The sequence below is a fragment of the Bos javanicus genome, chromosome 15 (genome assembly GCF_032452875.1).
Source record: "Bos javanicus breed banteng chromosome 15, ARS-OSU_banteng_1.0, whole genome shotgun sequence".
Classification (NCBI taxonomy): Eukaryota; Metazoa; Chordata; class Mammalia; order Artiodactyla; family Bovidae; genus Bos; species Bos javanicus.
The window spans coordinates 28,098,723-28,120,862 of record NC_083882.1 but is presented as its reverse complement, the minus strand read 5'-3'; the positions used below and the strand labels follow the sequence as shown (position 1 = coordinate 28,120,862).

General features: G+C 49.2%; 1 protein-coding gene across 1 annotated transcript in view; it reads right to left on the bottom strand.

Moving 5' to 3' along the window:
- CEP164 (centrosomal protein 164) overlaps nt 1-22,140 on the bottom strand; it is a 71,362-nt gene that overhangs the window by 31,226 nt on the left and 17,996 nt on the right. The window contains 5 exon segments of the mRNA XM_061440429.1: nt 8,748-8,825; nt 9,484-9,618; nt 9,998-10,153; nt 18,112-18,180; nt 18,183-18,321. Of these exon segments, the coding sequence (XP_061296413.1) occupies nt 8,748-8,825; nt 9,484-9,618; nt 9,998-10,153; nt 18,112-18,180; nt 18,183-18,321 (577 nt within the window).

The following is a 22,140-nucleotide window of genomic DNA, read 5'->3' as shown; positions in this document are numbered from 1 at the left end:
AGGCCTGGGAACACCGGTCTGAGACCTGTGGCGGGAGAGAGGGAAGGAGAGCGCCCGAGGAGGAGAGCCTCGGGCCACAGCCCAGGTCTGAGAGGGCCTCTAGCCCTGTGGAGAGTCCCGCAGTCATCAGGCAGAAATGGCCCTGCTCTGGGGCCTGCTGCACCACCACTGACTCCTTCAACAAGCCGAGCCTTGGCACAAGCTGGGGCAGATCAAAGGTTCAGGAGCTTCAGGCCGTTAATCCACCAAGGTCCCCTCTGCAGGGTCTCTTCAAAGCAGACGGGAGCAGCACCCCTCTACAGCTCCCCACTCTGCTTCTCACTCACAAAGCCCATGGGAAAGACCTAGAGAAGAGACCTAGGCAAACGTTTAGAGCTGCCACAAAAAGAAAAGGAACACCCACCCTTGGAAATACAGCCAGTGATCTCTCCTGAGCTCAGGCAGAGAAGACCTCCCAGAAAACATTTGGCCTGACACTTGGGCCGTCAGTGTGAACAGCTTATGGGCAGGGACTTTTGAAACCTCCTGACCCCTGACTCTGGACACTCCAACAAGAAGCCCGATGACCAGAGTCCAGAGGGCCAAGGAGAAGCCCCAAATCCAGCATCCACCCATGCCGTCTGTTAAAGGATCCACTGAACCCAAAGCTGTGACCACCCACTGTGGGTCTGGCAGCTGACCAACAGGCCCACCCAAACTTTCCAAGGATGGTTAAGAGAAAGAAGCAGCAGAGTGCCTTCAGAGCCCAGCTTCAGAGACAGAACACCCAGGTTTCAAATCCTGGCTCCATGCTTCCAGGGACCTCGTGCAAACTAAATTTTCTGTGCCTCAATTTCTTCCCCTAAAATGAGGGGGTATCATAAGGCCTATCTCATGGGACTGTTGGGAAGATTAAATGAGTTAATGCTCATTAAGTGAGTAAAGAGCAGAGAACTGTACCTGGACACTGCAAGCGCTCCGTAAACGCTAACTCATTTCTTCGTGTGCTTATTTGGCTGTACCAGTCTTATTGTGGCAGGCAGGATCTTGGATCTTTATTGCGGCATGCAAGATCTTTTTCAATCTTTTTTAGTTGCAGCATGTGAACTCTTAGTTGTGGCAAGTGGGATCTTAGTTCCATGACCAGGGATCAAACGCAGGCCCCCTGCATTGGGAGCATGTGGAGTCATAGCCACTAGACCACCAGGGAGCTCCGGATAACTCATGTTTTATGATGAGACCCACACGTTCACTGACTGAGCACCTTCTCAACCCTGCCATGGGGACCCAAGTATGAACACCGACCTTGCCCTCAAGGAATTCAGCTGGGTCTGGAGAAAAGTGAAACGTCCCCGGTGGCCCTGGCTATGAGCCTTAACTGCCAGAAGCAAAGGGCACGGGACATGGTGCTGATGCTGTCATGAGCCTGTGCCCCGGGGAAGGAAGCGGAGGCTGAACAGAGAAGGGGTGAGCTTCCCTCGTGCCCTGGCAGCACCAAAGCACAGTACCCTCCAGTGCTGCCCGCCCTCCCGACACCCCAACTGCAGCGTGGGGGAAATCCACAGTCAGCTCCTCCCTCCTCTTTGAGAGGCATCTCCAGGGCAAGGCCAGGCCTCCTCACCTCAGTGTCCCCACAGTGGCCAGCTCTCAGCAGTGGCCAGTACACAGTGACTGGTTGCAGGCTCACGGAGGATGTGGGTAAAGAAGATGTGGCACATGTATACAATGGACTCTTTATTACTCAGCCATAAAAAGGAATGAAACTGCGCCATTTGCAGAGATGTGGATGGACCCAGAGACTGTTATACAGAGTGAAGTTAAGTCAGAAAGAAAAACAAATAGTGTATATTAACGCATATATGTATAATCTAGAAAAAGGGTACAGGTAATCTTTGCAAAGCAGAGAGAGAGACAGAGAACAAACCTATGGATACCAAGCAGGGAGTGGGGACTGGGACTGACATATATACTCTATTGACACTGTGTAAAAAGCAGGTAACTAACGAGAACCCACTGTACAGCGCAGGGAACAGTGGCGAGCTGCACAGCACAGCTCAGTGCTCCACGCTGACCTAAATGGGAGGTAAAGCCAAAGGGAGGGAGTCCATGTAAACACAGAGCCGGTTCACTTTGCCATACGGCGGAAACGAACACAACATTGTAAAGCAACTATAATCCAACAAAAATTAATGAAAAATCTTACGGAGAAGAAGAATGTGGGGGTGTCTTGCGGGGAGTGAAAGGTGTCTGACCCAGCGAGCAGGACCAATCCGCCCTGGCCATGCTCATCTCCTGATGAAAGACGGGCACAGACATCTGATTGGAGGACAGAGAGCGTATCGGACCACAAGTTCACGTCTCCTTGCATGGCTCACGGCCTTTCTCACCCAGCCCTGCCTGCTCCTCTGAGGTCATCTCCAGCCACACACATCCTGCCTGCAAACAAACATCACGCTATTTCCCTGCTCTGTCGTGCATATCCTTAATATACACACAGAATCTACCCTGAGAAGCTCCCACTGGTCCTGACAGCATCACCTCTTCCAGGAAGCCTTCCTGAGATCAGCCTGCCCCACCTTTTGCACAACTGCTACTGTACTATAACAGCTGGCTTCCTTGCCTGTCGCCCCCACCACATCAGCTCCCTAATATCCGCAGTGCCCTCTGGCACATACAAGCTGCTCAGTCAGTGTTTGGGACGCAATTTTTAAAAATGATTAAGTGCGTCAACACAGAGAGAAGAAGTCCTACTCTGTAAAGTGGTATCTAGTTTACAAAGCTATACAGAGGTCAGATTATATTTGTCATGGTGGTTATGAGATGGAAAATAGCTAAACAAAAGTCAACTATGGATATTCAGGATGATGGAAAAACAAGTACGCTATCAAGAATCAGAGGACACCAGATCCACGTGGAGATTCCCATTCTTACACATGAGAGAATACTGCCAGACGGCAAGAATGTCAGGCCCAGGCTATGCCACTCTCAAGCCTTCAAAAGAAGAGCATTTCGTGACAGAGCTGAACCTATTCTGTCTATCTAAATAGTAAAATATTAAAACGTGGCGAACATTAAAATAAATGAACTTGCATTCCCCGTGCCCACGTCAACTGCAGTGACAGTGCGGGCACAGGGACATCTTGTGGGGAAGATGGTAGAGGCACAGGCATCTGTTGTGGATCATCCACAAATGGATGACGGGAGCTGAGTGTCTGGAAAACCCAGCCGCCTCCATGCTCCTCTCCACCCCTGCTTCTCATGCCATCTCGGGGCCCACGGCCTGAGGCCCCGCCCAGGCCCCTGCACATGGCCCCCTGCACCAGCGTCCTATGAGTGAGAACGGGGACACACCCCCAGCGCGGCCCTACTCCCAGTTCAACCATGCTCACGCTCCTTCTGTCTCCTCCTGTCACAGCCCCTGGTCCTTGAGTGTCTCAAGGCACATTCCTGCTGTTTACTCCAAAAAGATCTTGCCATCTGCATGAAGGGGGGTGGGGGAGGGTGCAGGAGAGTGCCTGTAAGAATCGGTTCATGAATATTGAATGTACCCCCCCAAAAGCTCTGAGGTCTCCCACACCACAGTCCCCCTCCTGTAGCCCAGAACACAAAGGCAGGGGCTACAATCTACAGGGGGGCTCAGGGTGGGGAACAGGGGAGCTGAACAAGACGTCCTTGCACTGATCCCATGCTGGGGAGACCCCCACCAAGCCAAACGTCAGTCTGGTTTCTTTCCCACGTCTCATTCCCACCCAGTCCATCTCAGCGCTTTGCACCGCTCCCTGGTGGTGTGGTTAGCGCTTTCCAATCACACTGACATCATCCTGTTATTTCTAAGCGCAGCTCCCTCCCTCCCCTTTGATCTGCTGATGGGCTTTTCACCAGCTCCACAAGGCCACCTGCTGCCTGCTCGCCTACCCTTCAGCCTCCCCTCTTTCACTCCCTTCCATTCTTAGTGTCTGTTCCAGGAACTGAGCGCTTTTGATTCTGTAATAGACTAGAAATGGGTTTAAGCTGAAGGCAGGAGAGGAGGGGGAAGGGGAGAGAGAGGCATTCTCGCCATCCTGCTGCCCTCTCATGGAATCATGAGCACAGTGACTGTTCACCGCGAGACAGGGTAGAACAAACCATCGGATAAGCTCTCCATCTCGGGCAGCCTGAGATGCCCAAGAGCCGGAAGAGGTAGGCAGCTCAGAGGACCCACAGTCTACACTACTGCTGTTCGGTCACCAAGTCGTGTCCGACTCTCTACAACCCCATGGAGCATAGCCTGCCCAGCTCCTCTGTCCATGGGATTCTCCAGGTAAGAATACTGGAGTGGGTTGCCATTTCGTTCTCAAGGGGATCTTCCTGACCCAGGGATCAAACCTGGGTCTCCTGCACTGCAGGCAGATTCTTTACCGTCTGAGCCCTACCAATAAACTGGGACAAAAGCCATTTTATAGGGTATGGCAATCAGAGACAGCTTTGTCTATCCTGAAACTCCCGTTCATCCCCAACACGAACTTTCCCCACCACCAAAAGCCCCAGTTCCTGCCTGAGGCTAGAACACAGGACTCCAACACTCCATGTGGCAAAAAGAAGGAAATCTGCTGGGACGCTAGAGACAGTGGTGGGGAGTGTATGTAACACCTCCCACTCCAGACATTTTCCCCCCATCACACTGAGTTGCCTATTTATATTAAAGAGGTTATAAAAAAATGCACTTAAAAACTCCCACTCCTTCAAAGAAGCACATAAAGATCAGAAGGGAAGCGTCTGAAAATCCAGGACATGTCAAAGAAGAAAATCCCTTTTTTTGTTGACATTTATATTATAAAGTAAAAATTAACTCTTCCAAGTCATAGTACATTATGATTGGTCCATATGGGGATTTTCAGTTCACCAGCTGAAGCAGGGACCAAGTATCCACTCTAGCCAGGACCTGGGAAAACCCAGGGAAGAAAGAAGCACAACGAGACCTGCCAGCACATCCTCCGGTCCCAGCGTGGCTCAGTCACTCACTCACCTATTCATCCTCTCAAGAGAAAGTGAAAGTCACTCAGTTGTGTCCGACTCTTCGTGACCCCATGGACTTAGCCACAAGGCTCTTCTGTCCTCGGAATTCTCCAGGCCAGAATACTGGAGTGGGTAGCCGTTTCCTTCTCCAAGGGATCTTCCTAACCCAGGGATCAAACCCAAGTCTCCTGCATTGCAGGTGGATTCTTTACCATCTGAGCCACCAGGAAAGCCCAAGAATACCAGAGTGGGTAGCCTATCCCTTCTCCAGTGGATCTTCCCAACCCCAGAATCGAACTGGGGTCTCCTGCATTGCAGTGGATTCTTCACCAGCTCAGCCACCAGGGAAGCCCATCATCCTCTCAACTGCTCAGCAAAATACACCCAATGCACTTCCTAATTTCCACAGCAAGCCCGGTGATGGACACACAGACATGAACAGGCCAGAATCTTTACTCTCAATTTGCTCGGTCTCGGGGAGACTGCCCTTTCTCCAAAAGCCAGTGAATCCTCCTGACACCATATTCCTACTCATGGTCATCCTTCCAGGCTCAGAACCTGAGCTACTGACTCCAACAGCATCTTAACATCTTAATGGCAGATGAGAACAAAAAAAAGTTATCATTTCAAAAGCATCAAAGAGACAGAAGGCTATGGATTTAATGCCAACAGACCATGCCACACTTGAAAGGAAGAGTTTCAAAGTACACCCAAATTAGGTTGATGACACTCAGAAAAAAGTGTCACACATGGCAGAAAGTGTCAAAGTCATAATCAAAGCATACATGATTGAGCAGAGCCAAAAACGGAGACAGTTTCTGAGGCAACAGAGACAGCTCGGGGACTCCCCAGGTGGTCCAGTGGTTAAGAATCCGCCTTCCAATGCAAGGGACATGGGTTCGAACCCTGGTTGGGGAACTAAGATCCCACATGTTGTGGGGCAACTATAAGCCTGCATGCCACACCCCTGCACACTGCATAGAAGACCCAGCACAGCCAAAAAGTAACCTTAAAAAATAAAACCAGACAGCCTAAGTATAAAATGGGACCCACCTAATGGCTAGAGTGAAGTCAGCTGAAAAAGCCCACCTACATCTCAGGACATAAGTTTGAGCAACCTCTGGAAGATGGTGAAGGACAGCGAAGCGTGGCATGCTGCAGTCCATGGGGGCAAAGAGTCAAACACAACTGAGCTACTAAACAACACCTCAGGGGTCAGCGAGCATCCTCAACCTCAGCCAGCCTGGGACCTTCTCCAGGCTCTTGAGGAGAGCTGAAGACCACAAAGCAAAAGTCAGAAATGATAAGGACGTGAAAAGGGATGATAAGGATATAATACTAAAAGATAATAAGGAAACGGTGAAATCCATGATACACACCCTATTGTTTCATTGGTCAGTTTTATGACCATTCTAATAAATGTGAGTGATCTCTTCATTTGAAAGTGTTCAAAGTCTTTAAGAGAATTTTCTACTTTATGGAAAGTTTAACTGACCTGGCAATCAATATTTCAATGTTTGGGGAAATCTGAGTTGCTGACTTCATGATGTATTGGTTGTTTGAATACTTTGGGCACCCTTCAGTTCAGTTCAGTTGCCCAGTCATGTCCAACTCTTTGCCACCCCATGAATTGCAGCACGCCAGGCCTCCCTGTCCATCATCAACTCCCGGAGTTCACTCAAACTCATGTCCATCAAGTCGGTGATGCCATCCAGCCATCTCATCCTCTATCGTCCCCTTCTCCTCCTGCCCCCAATCCCTCCCAGCATCAGGGTCTTTTCCAATGAGTCAACTCTTCGCATGAGGTGGCCGAAGTATTGGAGTTTCAGCTTTAGCATCAGTCCTTCCAATGAACACCCAGGACTGATCTCCTTTAGGATGGACTGGCTGGATCTCCTTGCAGTCTAAGGGACTCTCAAGAGTCTTCTCCAACACCACAGTTCAAAACCATCAATTCTTCAGTGCTCAGCTTTCTTCACAGTCCAACTCTCACATCCATACATGACCACTGGAAAAACCATAGCCTTGACTAGACATTCCTTTAGAGAAAGCTTAATTGTCAAAAAATTACTAAATTAGACACTAGGCCAAGAACAAACAGTAGGCAATGTGCCTTTTTCAGTAGAAAAAATGCGTTGGAGACTTTAGCTATTACAATGACATGATGAGTTTTAGGTTTTGTCTGTTCGTTTTAAAGAACATTCTGGTGGGAGTGGAGGACAGACCGGGGAAAGAGATGAGAAGCAACACAGCTGCTGGGGGCACAGTCTGGAAGCTCTTCCCTCCACATTCTGTGGTTCCCAGGCCTTGTGTCTTTGTCCAAGCTGTTCACTTGCCTAAAACATCCCTTCCACTCCCACGTCTAAAACTTAACTATTTCTCTTCAAGATCCAGGTCAAATGTCGTCTCTTCCAAGTTCTCCCTGATCTCTCAGCAGGTAATTTCTCTCCCCTCTAAGGACTTCCCTGGTGGTCTGGTGGCTAAGACTCTGCTCCCCCAGTGCAGGGGCCCCCATTCAATCTCTGGTCAGGGAACTAGATTCCACATGCCTCAACCAAAAGATTCCCTGTGCCACAACCAAGACCTGATGCAACCAAATAAATTCTGAACAGTGTAGCTGTGCTAGAGCTCTTTACACACTCTCCCTTGCTTTAACACTTCCTAAATATTCACTTATTCATCATATACTGAGGGCTCACCGGAGTACCCAGCAGCCTTTCTCTCTGACCGCACAGTCCTGGAGCCCACCCTGGACCACACCTTACCAGTGTTCGGGTCGCCCACAGGGTCCAGCACACGGCTGCCCCACAGCCAGCACTCAAAAGACATTAAGAATTCGGATGGGGAGACTTCCCTGGCAGTCCAGTGGCTAAGACTCCGCACTCCCAATTCAGGGAGCCCGGGTTTGATCCCTGGTTGGAACTACATCCCACGTGCTGAAACTAAAGAGCCCGCATACCACAGTGAAGACTGAAGATCCTGAGTGCTACAACTAAGCTCCAACACAGCCAAATAAAAAAATTTTTTTAATTAAAAAAAAAAAAAAGAACGAACCCAGATGGCATTACACTTCCATTTATACCCTCCGATGGCTCCCAACACCTATGTAATTCAGTCCCAACTTCTCAGCCGGCACTCAGGCCTTCCATGACCCAGCCCAACCCACCTCCACAGCCCCGCCTCCCGATCCTCTGCCACACACGCCCCGAGCTCCGGGTGAAAGGATGGCCCTCGCCCTCCCCTCCTGCCTCTGCCCATTCAGCGCCCTGCAGCGGGCTCTCTCCCTCGCGGCTCGCCTCTGCGCCTCTGGCCATGCTACCGTTCTTCCCGGCTCACTTCAGGTGTCAGATTCTCACTAAAGCCTTTCCAAACAGACGGGACACCCCCGAATTCTGCTCCCCACAGCACTGCGGCTTACTGCCCGGACGGCCTCCCTCCCTGCATTCTACTCTCGTGTTCTGGTTACACGGGTCTCTCTTTTATAAGAATATAAACTCTTCGAGGGCAGGAATCGCAGCTAACTGAGGCTTGTATGGCTGACAGTGAAGTGCCACACACAGAAAGAGCTGATAAATGGCAGTTATTTGATAAATGAGTGAATGGATGAATTCCTTTCCCTGCTTGTACTTCCCTCACCCCAGGAACCCCATCTGGACAGGACCGGGACTAAAGAGTTCTCTTTCCAAATATGTCTCCCTGAGAAGAAAGGCTTAGGAAGGAAGGGGGAACCTGCCGGGCTGAGACGTCTGTCTGCAGGCGCTTCGGGCTCTTACCTCATACTCAAAGTCACCCCCCAGCGCCCCGATGTCCAGGTGCAGGTTCCTAAGAAGCTCACTTGAGCTGCGGACGCTCTGAAAATGAAAACGATGGCAAGGAAACTGGTCAGCCCCGGGTGCAGGACCAGAAGCTCCTCACAGGTCCGAGAGCTCCACTCCTGGGTCAGACCCAGCAGGGATACAGACTGGGCAAACAAGGAAGCTATGGGCTGGAAAACCGCTTTCACTGATTTTCAAAGTAGCACAGAGGTTAAACCAGAAGGTTAAAGCAGCTCAAGTACCCACCAACAGATGAACGGCTGAATGGAATGTGGTAATTTCATACAATGAAATACCATCCAATCACACATGCTACAAAACACTATGCTATATGAAAGAAGCCAGACACACAAGAGGACAAAGACAGCATGATTCCAAGTCTATGAAATATCTAGAACAGGCAAATTCACAGAGACAGAGTAGATCAGGGACTGCGGAGAGGGGAGGATGCAGAGTTATTGTTTAATGGGTACACAGTGTTTCTGGGATTATGAACAAGCTTTGGAGACAGGCAATGATGAAGACTGTATAACACTGCAAGGGTAGTTAAGGCCACTGAATTGTACACTTAAAAGTGGTTTAAATGTAACTTTCAAGGTGTATATATTTGACCACAATTTTAAAAAAAATTTTCGTTGTTGTTTTTTTTAACGGCCCAGAGGATTTTCAGGCCAAGAAAAGGATTCATTCTTACCTGGTTGTCACTCTCTGCCTCATCCTCCTCGTTGGTCTCCTCCCCTAAAGCCAAGAGGCTGAGAGCGTTCTTGTCCTCATGGATGGAGCCCAGGAGACCTTTTGTAGCAGCAGAAGGCTTGAGACCCTGTGATGGCTCCAAAAAGAAGGAAGGTCAGGGCACTCAGTGGGAAGACCCTCAGCATGCTTCCACATCTGTAAAGATGGCACCTAGAGCGAGGCTACCACGTCTGAGAAGCTGACCCAGCAGCTCCAGCTCACACTGGTCCCTCCCTGTCCAACTCCTACTGCCCTGGCCGCAGGGACCGGGAAATGAGCCCTGAGTCTCTCTGACCGTCCTCCACGGCCCACCCACGTTCAGCATCACCCAGGTGTGACTCACCTTCTTCCACACCATATGAGTGTTGAGGACTCAGCCTGTGCCCTCTATTTCTCGATGGGCCACGGCTCCTAGCAAGGAACACGGAGGCCCCACGGTAACTAACTACACTGTACACAGAAAAAAAAGCATTTACCAGCAAGAGTTCGCCGAGCTGACCAGACTCCACCGAGCTCCCCAGGCTCACACTCTGAGGTCCACGAAGAGCAGAAGGCGGGGCATCCACCAGGCCCCTTAATGGAGCCAGGCCCCCGAGAGGAACATGGACGGGGGCTAACGAGGAGCCCAGGGCCTGGGCAACAGAAAACATCCTGTTAGAAACCCAAGTAATCACAGGGCTCTAAGAGTGTGGAGATGGATGTAAAAATAAAACATCTAAATCCTGCCCGCTCAAGTTTAAACCACCTCCGTTCAGAGGCTGCTAAAGAAACACAACATCCAGAAGTCAGCATTGTGCCAACCACGTGAGAATCACGGGCTGGTTTCCCGGTTCTCGTAACTCTGCGGCTATCTCCCAGCAAGCGGCTCTTCCACGTCTGGAAAAGCTGCAGAGGGCCCTGCTCTTCCCTTCTGAAGCCACAGAGGAAGCTGGGGAGGGGGTGGGGAGCAGAGACAAAAGCCTCATCTCCCAGCATGAGAAGACTCAATACATAAAGCTGAAAACTGATGAATCAAGAAAAAGCAGCCTAAGCATATTATTTACAAATATGGAAGCAGACACCAGAATAAAGGCATTGCCATGGTAGAGGTGGGAGGGGTACCCACACCGTAGAACTGCTATATTTTGTTTTGCACCTTTTGGCTTGTCTTGGCATTGTTTAATATGGGCATGTATCACTTTGATTAAAATGAATATTCACTTTGAAACACACCCATGAGGGTAATTCCCTGGTGGTCAAGTGGTTAGGGCCCCATGCTTCCACTGCAGGGGGCATGGGTTCAATTCCTGCTCAGGAAACTAAGGTCCCACATGCCACACTGCATGGCCAAAAATAAGTTAAAAAAAAAAAAAAAAAAAAACACATGAGAAACAGAAGAATTCTCTCTCTGCTCTCCTGAGGAGCAAAGAGGCTGGAGAGAGCTCAGCCAGAGGACTACTGCGGCCGCTCCTCTATCTATTCTCAGGATGGTGGGCTTCATGCCCATGAGGACTGGGGAGAGACAGAGTAAACCAGAGAGATGGCAGAATTTGTGAGACTTGGGCCACTCATAGGATCTTGGATTCTCGGTTTACTCATCTGCAAGTCACAGATGATATGTGCATGCTACTTAAGGTCTGCTGAGAACTTCAAATGAGATACTGAATGTAAGAAGCACGTGTGCATGGCCCAGACTACCCCAGTGCATGTGTGCATGGCCCGGGCTACCCCAGCGCATGTGTGCGTGGCCCGGGCTACCCCAGCGCGTGTGTGCGTGGCCAGGGCTACCCCAGCGCATGTGTGCATGATCCAGGCTACCCCAGCACATGTGTGCGTGGCCCGGGCTACCCCAGCGCGTGTGTGCGTGATCCAGGCTACCCCAGTGCATGTGTGTGTGATCCAGGCTACCCCAGCGCGTGTGTGCGTGATCCAGGCTACCCCAGCGCGTGTGTGTGTGGCCAGGACTACCCCAGCGCATGTGTGCATGATCCAGGCTACCCCAGTGCGTTGTGTGCGTGGCCAGGGCTACCCCAGAGCGTGTGTGCGTGATCCAGGCTACCCCAGCACATGTGTGCATGGCCCGGGCTACCCCAGCCACGTGTGTGCGTGGCCCGGGCTACTCCAGCACATGTGTGCGTGGCCCGGGCTACCCCAGCGCGTGTGTGTGTGGTCCGGGCTACCCCAGCACGTGTGTGTGTAGCCTGGGCTACCCCAGTGCTATGGAACTGCTATCATAACAGATTAGTGTTACAATGGTCTGGGCTTAGAAACTTAGAGGCAGGAGAGCATTTTGGTGATGGTTTACAATGAGCTCCTCAAAATCCATTTCTTAAAATGTGTATAAAACAAAAATTCCATTCCACTCTAATCCCACAGTGACTGAAGAGAGAAAGGGGAACCTAAGGGGTCAAGATGAGAGGTTCAGGTGGCCTATCTTCTTACCTGCGGCCAGGCCTGAGGCCAGACCACTGGGTGGGTTCCAAACACAACCTGTTTCTGCCCGGGAAAGGCATTAGACTCTCAGTTGAAAGGCGACATGAGACCACCCACTGCCACCCTCCACCCCCGAAATCTTTGTATTGAGTTGGCTAAAAGTTCGTTTGGGGTTTTCTGTATCATTTTATGGAAAAAGCCCAACTTTTTGGCCAACCCAAAGAGATTCCCAGTCATCTAGCCTGTTGCAGGGTATCTTCTCGAGGCAGAAAAGGAGCTGAAAATAATAAAACTGGCCAACACTGCCTGAGCCCTGGGCTCCTGGGTAAAAGCACCTGTCTCATTCCACTCTCAAAACCATCTGAAGTCCCAGTCCCCACAAGAGCAAATGGAGAATGGTGAGGTCAAGACCTCTGCCTGCCCCAAATCGCGGGGCCAGCAACCACAGGAGTAGATATGAGAAGCAGGGCAGTGTCTAAGCCAGTATCTCATACTGCCTCCTGGCTGTGGCAGAAAAGGAGCCCAGGAGAGCTGCTCTGCGGTGCACCGTGAGCAAACCTGACTGGCTCCTCCCAGCCGCCCAGCCCACCCAGCAGATCAGTGAGCAAAATTCTTCCCACACTGTATTAAGGGAAAATTACAGACTCCTGACATGCCTAATTTGCTGACGTGCTGGGGGCCTGAGGGAGGGAGACGTGCCCGCTGAGGGCTTTGTTCTCCCAGGCCTTTACCACATCAGCAGTTAGTAGGGAAATTATACATCCCTGGCTCCTAGCTGATCAGCTTCTATAGATGGCCATTAACTTTGGCTAAGAGCTGTGCATGGCGTTGTCCTTCAGAGCGGATAAACTTGCCGCCATTGAGCTAATTAAAACTTTGCAAGATAATCTGCAGCTTATCTGATGTTTATAGTGCTACAGGGGTTATTAGAGCTAACAGAGAACCCAGGCATGTCAGCAGTTAGGAACTGAGGTAGGAACTGAGTAAAGCCACAGCTGGGAAACAGCAAAAGAAGCCAGGGAAATGCAGATAAACCCCATGGTCTGTGTCTTATTTGACTTCTGAATGAAGACGGTGGTGACTCTTTAAAGGGACAAAGGGCCCCGAATGACAGGGCAAGCCCACTCTTTGGTAGATCCCACTAGGGGAAGAAGTGGTCTATGCAAATTTGACACAGGCTATTCACATGGTTCTGGAAACCCTGGGAAGGAAGGAGCAGCAGCAGCCACTGAGCAGAAGAGAGCCCAGGTTTCGGTCTCTCCTCTCAGGTGGCGCTAGTGGTAAAGAACCTGCATGTCAGTGCAGGAGACGTGAGAAGCTCAAGTTCGATTCCTAGGTCAGGAGAAGGGAATGGCAACCCACTCCAACATTCTTGCCAGGAAAATTCCATGGACAGAGGAGTCTGGTGGGCTACAGCCTATGGGATCACCAAGAGTCAGACACAACTGAGCAACTGAGCACATCATAGCCTCAGGACAGTATTAACTCTCTGTGCTAAGTCACTTCAGTCGGGTCTGAGTCTCTGTGACCCTAGGCACTGTAACTCACTAATTCTGTGAGATTCCGAGAAGGGACTAAGTTCAGAGGCTGGGGGCAGGGTGTCTACTTGGGAGGACCTCTCTATACTATCAGCTGATGGGGAAGGCTCCCAAATCCTGGAACAGTTCCTACATCTTGCATGAACACCATGATCTGTGCCACCTTACTCACCCTCAAAACAGATCATCTTCAGAGCATGTAAAGCACCCGTGAAGTACGGTCAGATCAAGGGAAGGGAAGCCCAGACACCCTCCGCCCCCATCTTGTAGGTGATGGGGTAGAAGAAACAGGAAATGCATGTCATCCCACAAGATGGCCATCCCGGGTGGCTAAGGGCTCCCTGGTCACCGAGGAAGGACAGACAAAAGGAAAGCTGACCTGATGTCTGGGTTAAGATTGTCAGCACAACCTGCTCCCTCCTGCCAAGTTCACTGGGCCTGATGGCCGTGATGCTAAGAAGCCTACCTGGTCGAGAAGCTGCATCTTGCCTGGCTCTGCCGCAAGCCCTCTGCTGGAACTCAGCTCGACCAGCCCCTGCCTGAGGGGGCTGCTGCCTGGCAGGAGATGACAGGCCTCCTGCGTGGCCGGGGCAACGTCCACTTCTGGAGGATGCTCCTGCGGCTCCGGCCCCCAAGGCAGAAGCCCAGAGTCCATGGCTCTGATGGCCTCGTGCTCACCCTCGCTAGACAGCCTGGAAGACTCGGCGGCCAGGCAGCAGATCACGCTGGCCAGGTCTTGGCCCGGCATCTCCTGCGTACTCTCGGGCAACCCCAGACCCTCTAGCCGCCGGGAGATCTTGACCATCTGCAGGATGTGCTGGTAGAACCTCTGGTCCTCAGAGTAGTCTTCGCTCTCTGACTGCTCCTCAGTGGAGCTCTGCATGGGGAGCAGCTGGGGCGCCAGGAAGGCGCTGGGGTGCCGCTCTGTGGGTCCAGGGCCTGACTCACCCACGGCCCACTCAGATCCCCGCGGGCTCTGTAGGTCCCACGGAAAGTTGGTCACCTGCCCCAGGACCTCCGAGCCAAGGCGAGAGGCCAGGCTGCTGCTGCTGCTGCTGCCACTGCTCTCCAAGTCAGGCTCACACCCACTTGGCCTCCTTTCCTCTTGGCGGGGCTCTGGAGAGCCTGGGGATGGGCTCTCCTCAATGGCAGGAGGCCCCCCAGGAGCAATCCCTGCAGGGGTGCTTTGGACCAGTTCTGAGGCTAGGGTATCAGGGGGTATTAGCAAGAGCCCCTGGGGTGGACCTCCAGCTGAGGCCCCCGGAGCCTCAGGGTCATCAGGCTCGGTTTCCTTGCCGCCCCTGGAGGCGTCCTTATGGACAAGCTTGGAGACCTGCTCCATCCACAGTCCTGGGGCCTCTCTTCTCCTCCTGCCTCTGCCCACGCTCCCCACTTCTCCAGAAACGCCCTGCCAGCTCTGGTCTTCAGCTGGGCTGCTGTCTAACAAGAACTTGCCCTTCCCCGTGAGCAGCATGGGGTCAGAACAAGGGGACGGCGAGGGGGCCTCCTCGGGGGATGGTGAGGGAACAGGGCTCTGGCCCTTGTCCCCCCCAGGGCCAGTGGAGCTCCGTTTGGCCACGTCATGCCTGTGCTCCTCCCTTCTCAGCTGCGGGCCCTTGAGGGTCTCAGAAAGCTTTGCGTGGACAGAGGCCTGCGTCTTGCTCTCTAACGCATCCTGCCTGTTCTGGAAGGGCCCGGTGTTGTCAGGGCCCAGAGTGCCAGGTTTCAGCTGTCTGCTCCTCATCTCCAGCTCTTCTATTTCGGGGTCTGGAAACCCCAGGTAGATTTTCTCTGTCAACGGCTGGGGTTTCTCCAGACCCTGCTGGTCACCTAATTCTGTCCTGCAGTGGGCTGGGGCCCTGCCTAAGATTTTCTCCACATCGGCAAAGATCTGATGGGTTCGGGAAGCTTGGCCTTTGAAGAGTGGCTGCAGCTTGCTGGGCAGGGAGCCCGTGAGAGGCCTGGGGGTGTCACCCAGCACGCACGGGCTCTTCCCTTTCTTAAAGGAGCCCTCAGTTCTAGCCTGCGTCTCTCGGTCTAGGTCCAGATCAGCCAGCCCAGGTGCTGGGAGAGGGGATGGGCCACGGAGAAAGGAGGAAGAAGGCAGAAGGCCCTGCTCAGGCTGTGTTTCCTAGACGGGTATATAAAGAGGCAGAGAAAGTGAAGACAAAGCACTGCTGACTTCTACTGGCTACCATAGCTGCTGGCAAACCCTTAGCAGAAACCCACCCTCCATTCAAAGTAAAAACACAAACCAAAGAGGGAAGAAAAGCTAAAAACTCCCTTGGGCTTTGTTGTTTTCTAGGCTCTAGTTTCCTTATCTACAAAGAGACTTGACTAGATCCATGGCTCAGGAACCTTGCTCCCATGGCACCCTGGGGCCACCATAGTGGGTATGTGGTGGGGAAGGAGCATCGCCTAGACCCCCACTCCCAGGTTCAACCAGAGCAGCTCCGCTTCTTTAGACACTGGCCCTCCACAGAGGAACTGATGTGAAGATGGCATCACTACTAACAAAAAGTCTGAAAATCTCCAACTAGGTTATCCTGGAGGTACCATCAAGCTCTCAATTCTGTGACTGGTTAACTTCATAAAAACCCACCATTCTTATCAAGGACTATCAGAAATAATCTAAGAAGGGAAGGAAGAGGGGAAACATGAGCAGTGAGCTGAGCCTTGAACACTCAGACTAGGTCTTCTACCAGATGAGCTGGTGCAGCTCAAGAGAGGTCCACACAGTCAGGGAATCTTGGGGTAGGAAAAAAAACCCCAAGGACTTCCCTAATGGTCCAGTGGTTAAGAAGCTGCCTGCCAGTGCAGGGACATGGGTTCAATCCCTGGTCCAGGAAGATCCAATATGGCACAGAGCAACTAAGCCGATGCATCGCCAACTACAGAGCCTGCACGCCACAACTAGAGAAGCCACGGCAAAGAGAAGCTTATACACTGTGACGAAGGTGGCCTCCAAAAATGCCCACGTGCAGCAAAGAAGACCTAGTGCAGCCGTAAAGAAAGAAAAAAGGAAAAATTCCTAAAAGATCAACCACATTCTTCAAATATGCACACTAAACTCCACCCGGCTCTCCTCCAGGAAGCCCAAAACACCTGAGCCCAGATCACCCACCTGGTCAGGTCTGCCTCCAAACAAACTCAAGTTTCAGGCACCTGTCCTGAGGCCTAAGATCCAGACTGGCAGCCCAGGCCTGTCCACTTGCCCTAAGCTCCTGAACCACAGGAGGAATCCTTTGTAACAGGGAGCTCCAGGAACTCAGTCAAATACCCAGAACCTAGGTCTATTACCCAACTCTCCAACACAGAACCCTCACTTCATTTCCTCTCTCACCTGCAGTCATGTCAGAGACTACCCAGATGCCGACTGTCATCTAAAATAGGCCCCAGCAGGAATTCCCCAATGGTCCAGTGGTTAAGACCACTTGCACACTTTCAGTGCAAGGGGAGTGGGTTCCATCCCTGGTCAGGGAACTAAGATCCCACACACCTCGTGATCAAAAATAAGAAACTAAAATAGTCTGGGATTAGTGAAAAGCCCATTATCCATCTTTGACCTTGCAAATACTTGCCATTAGAAAATTCAACCTCTTTGGAAATGACGTGTCCTCTTTTCTCCACCAGAAGAAATGGGTTTGCTATCTTATTTCTTAGAACCATGACTAGTAATGTGGGGTAGGGGTGGGGGTATGGAGGAGGCCTATCGGTAGAGCTTGGAAATGATAAAAAGGATAAATTTATCAGCAACCATCCAGCACCAGAACTGACACCTTGGGAAGGAAGGCAAATGGGGGAATTTTTGCTGAGAAGTAAGCACAGGCGCCGGTGGGAAATAAAGACCATAAATAAGAGAGCAAATCAACCCGACCACTGAGAAGGTATTCCCAGTGCTTCCCGCCTGGCTGAACTGGGTTCCCAAGCCCCTCCCTCTCCTCAGCGTGGCCCACCTGCCTCACACCTGGAGGAGGGACACAGGACAGTAATGGGAAAGAGCACTTTCAAGTCTTGAGTGAAAAAGCTGCTTGGGGAATAAGGTAAGGGCATGCAATCAAACGTCGGTGTCTACCGCGAACCAAGGACGCCGGCTGCAAAGACCATCCACGGGGGCAGGTAAAGCCTCAGACGTTTCTCTTTGGATCCTGAAGCCACTGGTGTTCTGACAACCGAATTATGGCCCATCAGACATCCAGGAATTTGCACCACTAAGACGCACGATGAATCCACCCGGGGCAGGCCTGGCTTGGAAAGGAGAGGGGACGCACTTGCTCCTCCAAGCTCTCTGGCCTCCGCCAACTGCTCTCTGTGACCCGACTCTCCATAGAGGCAGACAGCATCAATTCTCGGACAACTGCAAAACCCTGTCCCCAGTCGGGCCCTCGCTCACTGACACTATTATGTTATATATGCCTCCCAATAGGGAGGGGGGCAGAAACTGCTTAGCAATAGTAAGCACTAGTTCTAGAAGCTAAAAGGAAAATCTGCCAGAAAACAGATACAATTCAGATGATGCACTATCACAAAATTACTACTGTTGTTGGTCTTAATCTCCCAGCTGTAAACAGCCAGAGGTTCCCAATACCCCCTCAGGTTTCAGGCCTGGTCTCTCTGGGAGCTGGCACCCACTAACTCACCAGGGGACTCTTGGAGGTCTCTTTATCCTTCTTGTCTTTCTTTTCCTTTTCCTTTTTCTTTTCTTTTCTTTCTTCTTAGTGGCCCCAGGAGTTGACAGCTTGCCCCGCTCTTGGATCACCAGGTTCCGATAGTGTTCATCACAGGGGTGGTCCCATGTGGACTGCCCGTTGGCAAAGTTGAAATAGTAAATATCACCTGTGATGTCCTGGCTGGGGGATGAGCAGAGGTCACAAGTTAGTCCCTGCTCAGGTCCAAAGCTACCCAGCAAAAAAGAAAAACAACAAGGAAGCAGAGAAGAGGGAAGAATTGTGGGGAGAGGGAACGAGGGAGAGAGGAAAAAGAAGAGAAGAATTAACACAAAATTGGCTAGATTTGGCTAAGAATAAGGAGTTAGGTTAGAAACAACCAATTAGGATATTAAGGACTTCTCACATGGAGATATTTAATCATTAGGTTTCCTGAGAATTCATGCTAGACTAAAGAAGGGAAACTTGATTTCAGATGGATAAATACAAACACTATGATGTCTTGGAGATAAATTCTAGGATAGATGTTGCTTTATATTTTCATAAATGATCTAAAGAAAAAAGATATGTTGTGAAAGTTCTGATTTTCAGAAATACATAAGAGGCAACAATCCAAGTTAGTGCAGTCAATCAACAATAAAAGAAAATAATGTAGGTGGGCCTCAAGAATCTGTTTCAGTATGGCGAAAATAAGTCTAAAATAAGTCATTCATCCCATCCACCATTATCAGTAATCCATTAGGACAGCTAATAGGAAAAAACCCATCACAATAGCAATCAATGTGAAAGATAAAATACCCAGGAATAAACAGTGTGTGCAAGACCTTCATAAAGTTCCACTGAAAATTCGGGGCAGGGGGGAACAACTGGTAAGACACCCCGTGTTCCTGAATAGGATTCAAATCTGTAAACATGACAGTAATCCTCAAATTAATATATAAATCCAATACAATTCTAATCAGGCTCCTTATGAAACTGGACCTTGTCTTGGCCAAGAAGCACACGAGAAGATGTTCAACATCACTCAACATTAAGGAAAAGAAAATTAAAACCACCATGAAGTGCCACTTCACACCCATTAACACAACTATTATCAAAAGAGCAGAAAATGACAAGCGCTGGCGAGGATGCAGAGAAACTGGAACTCCTGTACACTCCTGGTGGGAATGTACAACAGTATAGCCAAAGAGAGCAACAGTGCGACAGGTCCTCAAAAAGTTAGAATTGTGGTCCAGTGGTTAAGAATCGGCCTGCCAATGCAGGGGACACGGGTTCAATCCCTGGTCCAGGAAGATCGCACACGCCACAGAACAACTAAGCCCGTGTGCCACACCTACTGAAGCCCCGCACCCTAACGCCCGTGCTCCGCAGCAAGAGACGCCATCGCAACGCGAAGCCTGCGCACCACAGCTCGAGTGGCCCCTGCTCTCTGCAACCAAATGCCTGCGCCCAGCAACGAAGACCCAGTGCAGTCAGAAATAAAGATAAAGTTTAAAGATATAGCATGATATTAGAAATCTGAATTACCATATAAACCAGCAATTCTACCCCTGGGTGTACACTCAAAAAAATTGAAAGCAGAAATTCAAACAGGTTATTTGTACACCGATGTTCACAGCAGCGTTATTCACATAGCCAACAGAAAGAGAAATTCTCAGAGGCCAGAAACAGAAAGCAAGCATGAAATCTGAGTAATAAGTGCATGAACTGACAGGATCTGACCTGGATATAGGCCCAGGGAACTTGAGTTTAAATGCCAATCTGGAACAAAATGTGGCCTTAGGGCGTCGTAAGTTTGGAAACTAAAACTTAGACCCTAGATATTTCGGGGGCTCTTCAGGCTGTTCTCACCATGAATAGAAAGCCCTAGTGGGCCGCGAGGAAGCACATTGCCCACTCCAGGTTCTAGGGGGCAAAATAAAATTTAATGAAAAACTGAAACCCCAAGACATATGTAGATAGAGTCCAAAATGTGGCAAGAAAATGCCAGGTCCAGGAAATTAATGTAAAAATTTAGTCCTAAAGCACTAAAGAATCCTTGGCAGAAATCCCTATAAGGCTACTCAACAACCCAGGAATGAGACACTCACAGAAAATAAACTTCTGCAGAAAGTGAATTCACAAAATGCACAATAAATAATTACACACCATGTGAGGAAACACTTCACCTTGAGGGAGAATCAGTAACACAATGAAAAGAAGGACTGGGAGTAGACAACAAAAAGAAGACTGAAAAACAACAGTATTTAAAATTGCTGGAGGGAGAAAAGGAAGAGAATCCATAATGAAAGAACAGAACTCTCTAAAAATAAATAAATAAACCTACACATATCGTAAAGAACGTAAGAGGACTTCCCCGGTGGTCCAGTGGTTAAGACTCCACACTCCTAATGCCGGGGGCCTGGGCTCAATCCCTGGCCAGGGAACTAAGATCCCACACGCCCCAACTAAACTCACACACCACAACTAGAGAAGCGGACATGCCACAGCAAAGACCCACTGCAGCCAAAATGAAAAATAAAATTAAAAAAAAAAAAAAGAAAATAAGAGAACTTGTAGGAATTCGTAGTCATTAAATTCAAAACAAACAAACAAAAAATAACACGTTGATTAAGCAGCAGATTTGCTATAGAAGAAACAAATAGTGAATTGGGAAATATATATGCTAAAAAAATATATAAAGTCATTTTTAAAATATGAAACAGAAGTTAAGAGACATAGTGGATAAAAATAACTAGGTCTAATATATTTATAGTAAGAGTTCTAGAAAAGAAAGTGATAATGGTTGAGAAGTTTTCAAAATTAAAGAGACATGAGTCCTCAGAGCAAGAAAGCATTCCAATTCCTGTACACAGTAAATAAAAGTGAATCCACACCTAGATATACTGTAGTGAAATTATAGGACACCAAAGATTAAAAACAAAATAATGAAAACAACCAGAGGGGGGAAAAATTGATTACCTACAGAGGAACAACTAATAAAGCCAAAAAACATGTCTTATTAGCAAACCCAGCAGACAGAAGATAATGGTACACAACATACAATATTGTCAAAGGGCTGTTTGACAGATCTGGATGCAACTAAACCATTATTCAGGAGTGAGACCAGGAAATTCCCTTGTGGTCCAGTGGGTGGAACTCGGCACTTTCACAGTCAGGGCCCTGGATCAACCCCTGGGTGGGGAACAGCGAGACCAGACAACAATTACTCAAGACACGGAAAGATCAACACATTTAGCATGCTTGATAAAAAGGACATTTAAGAAAAAAACAGACTCACAGACAGGAAACAAGCTTATGGTTACCAAAGGGGATGGGGAAGAACAAATTAGTTTGGTATTAACAGATACAAGGTCCTACTGTTTAGCTCAAGGAACTGTATTCAATATTCTGTAGTAAACCATAATGGAAAAGGACATAAAAAATATTTCTTATATATATATAAATACACACACACACATATACATAACTGAATCATTTTGCTGTATACCAGAAATTAACACAAAAATGTAAATCACTATACTTCATTCTAAAAAACGAGAGACCACATTCTTATCAAGCACACATAAAACATTTAGGTAAGCAGGATCAATTACTGAACCAGAAAAGAATTCTGTAACAGCATGTAACAGAGAATAGATATAATGAACAAATAAAATTGGAAATCAATAATTCAAAAAATACCCATCTCCATCTCATCTCCTTCAAGCTATTATTTTGGAGAAAAGATACTTAACAAAATTTTAATAAATGAAATGCAATAATATGTAACCATTATCAAGCAGTTTACCCCAAGAAAGTAAGGTCAGTTTAACAACTGAAAGTCAATCAATATAATTGACCGTATTAACAGACCAATATAGAAAAATCATGATTCTTCTGTATATGCAGATGCATATATAGATGCAGAAAAAAACATTTGACAAAATTCAATATCCATTTTGGATTTAAACTCTCAACAAGCTAGGAATGCAAGGGAATTTCTTATCCTGACACAGGACA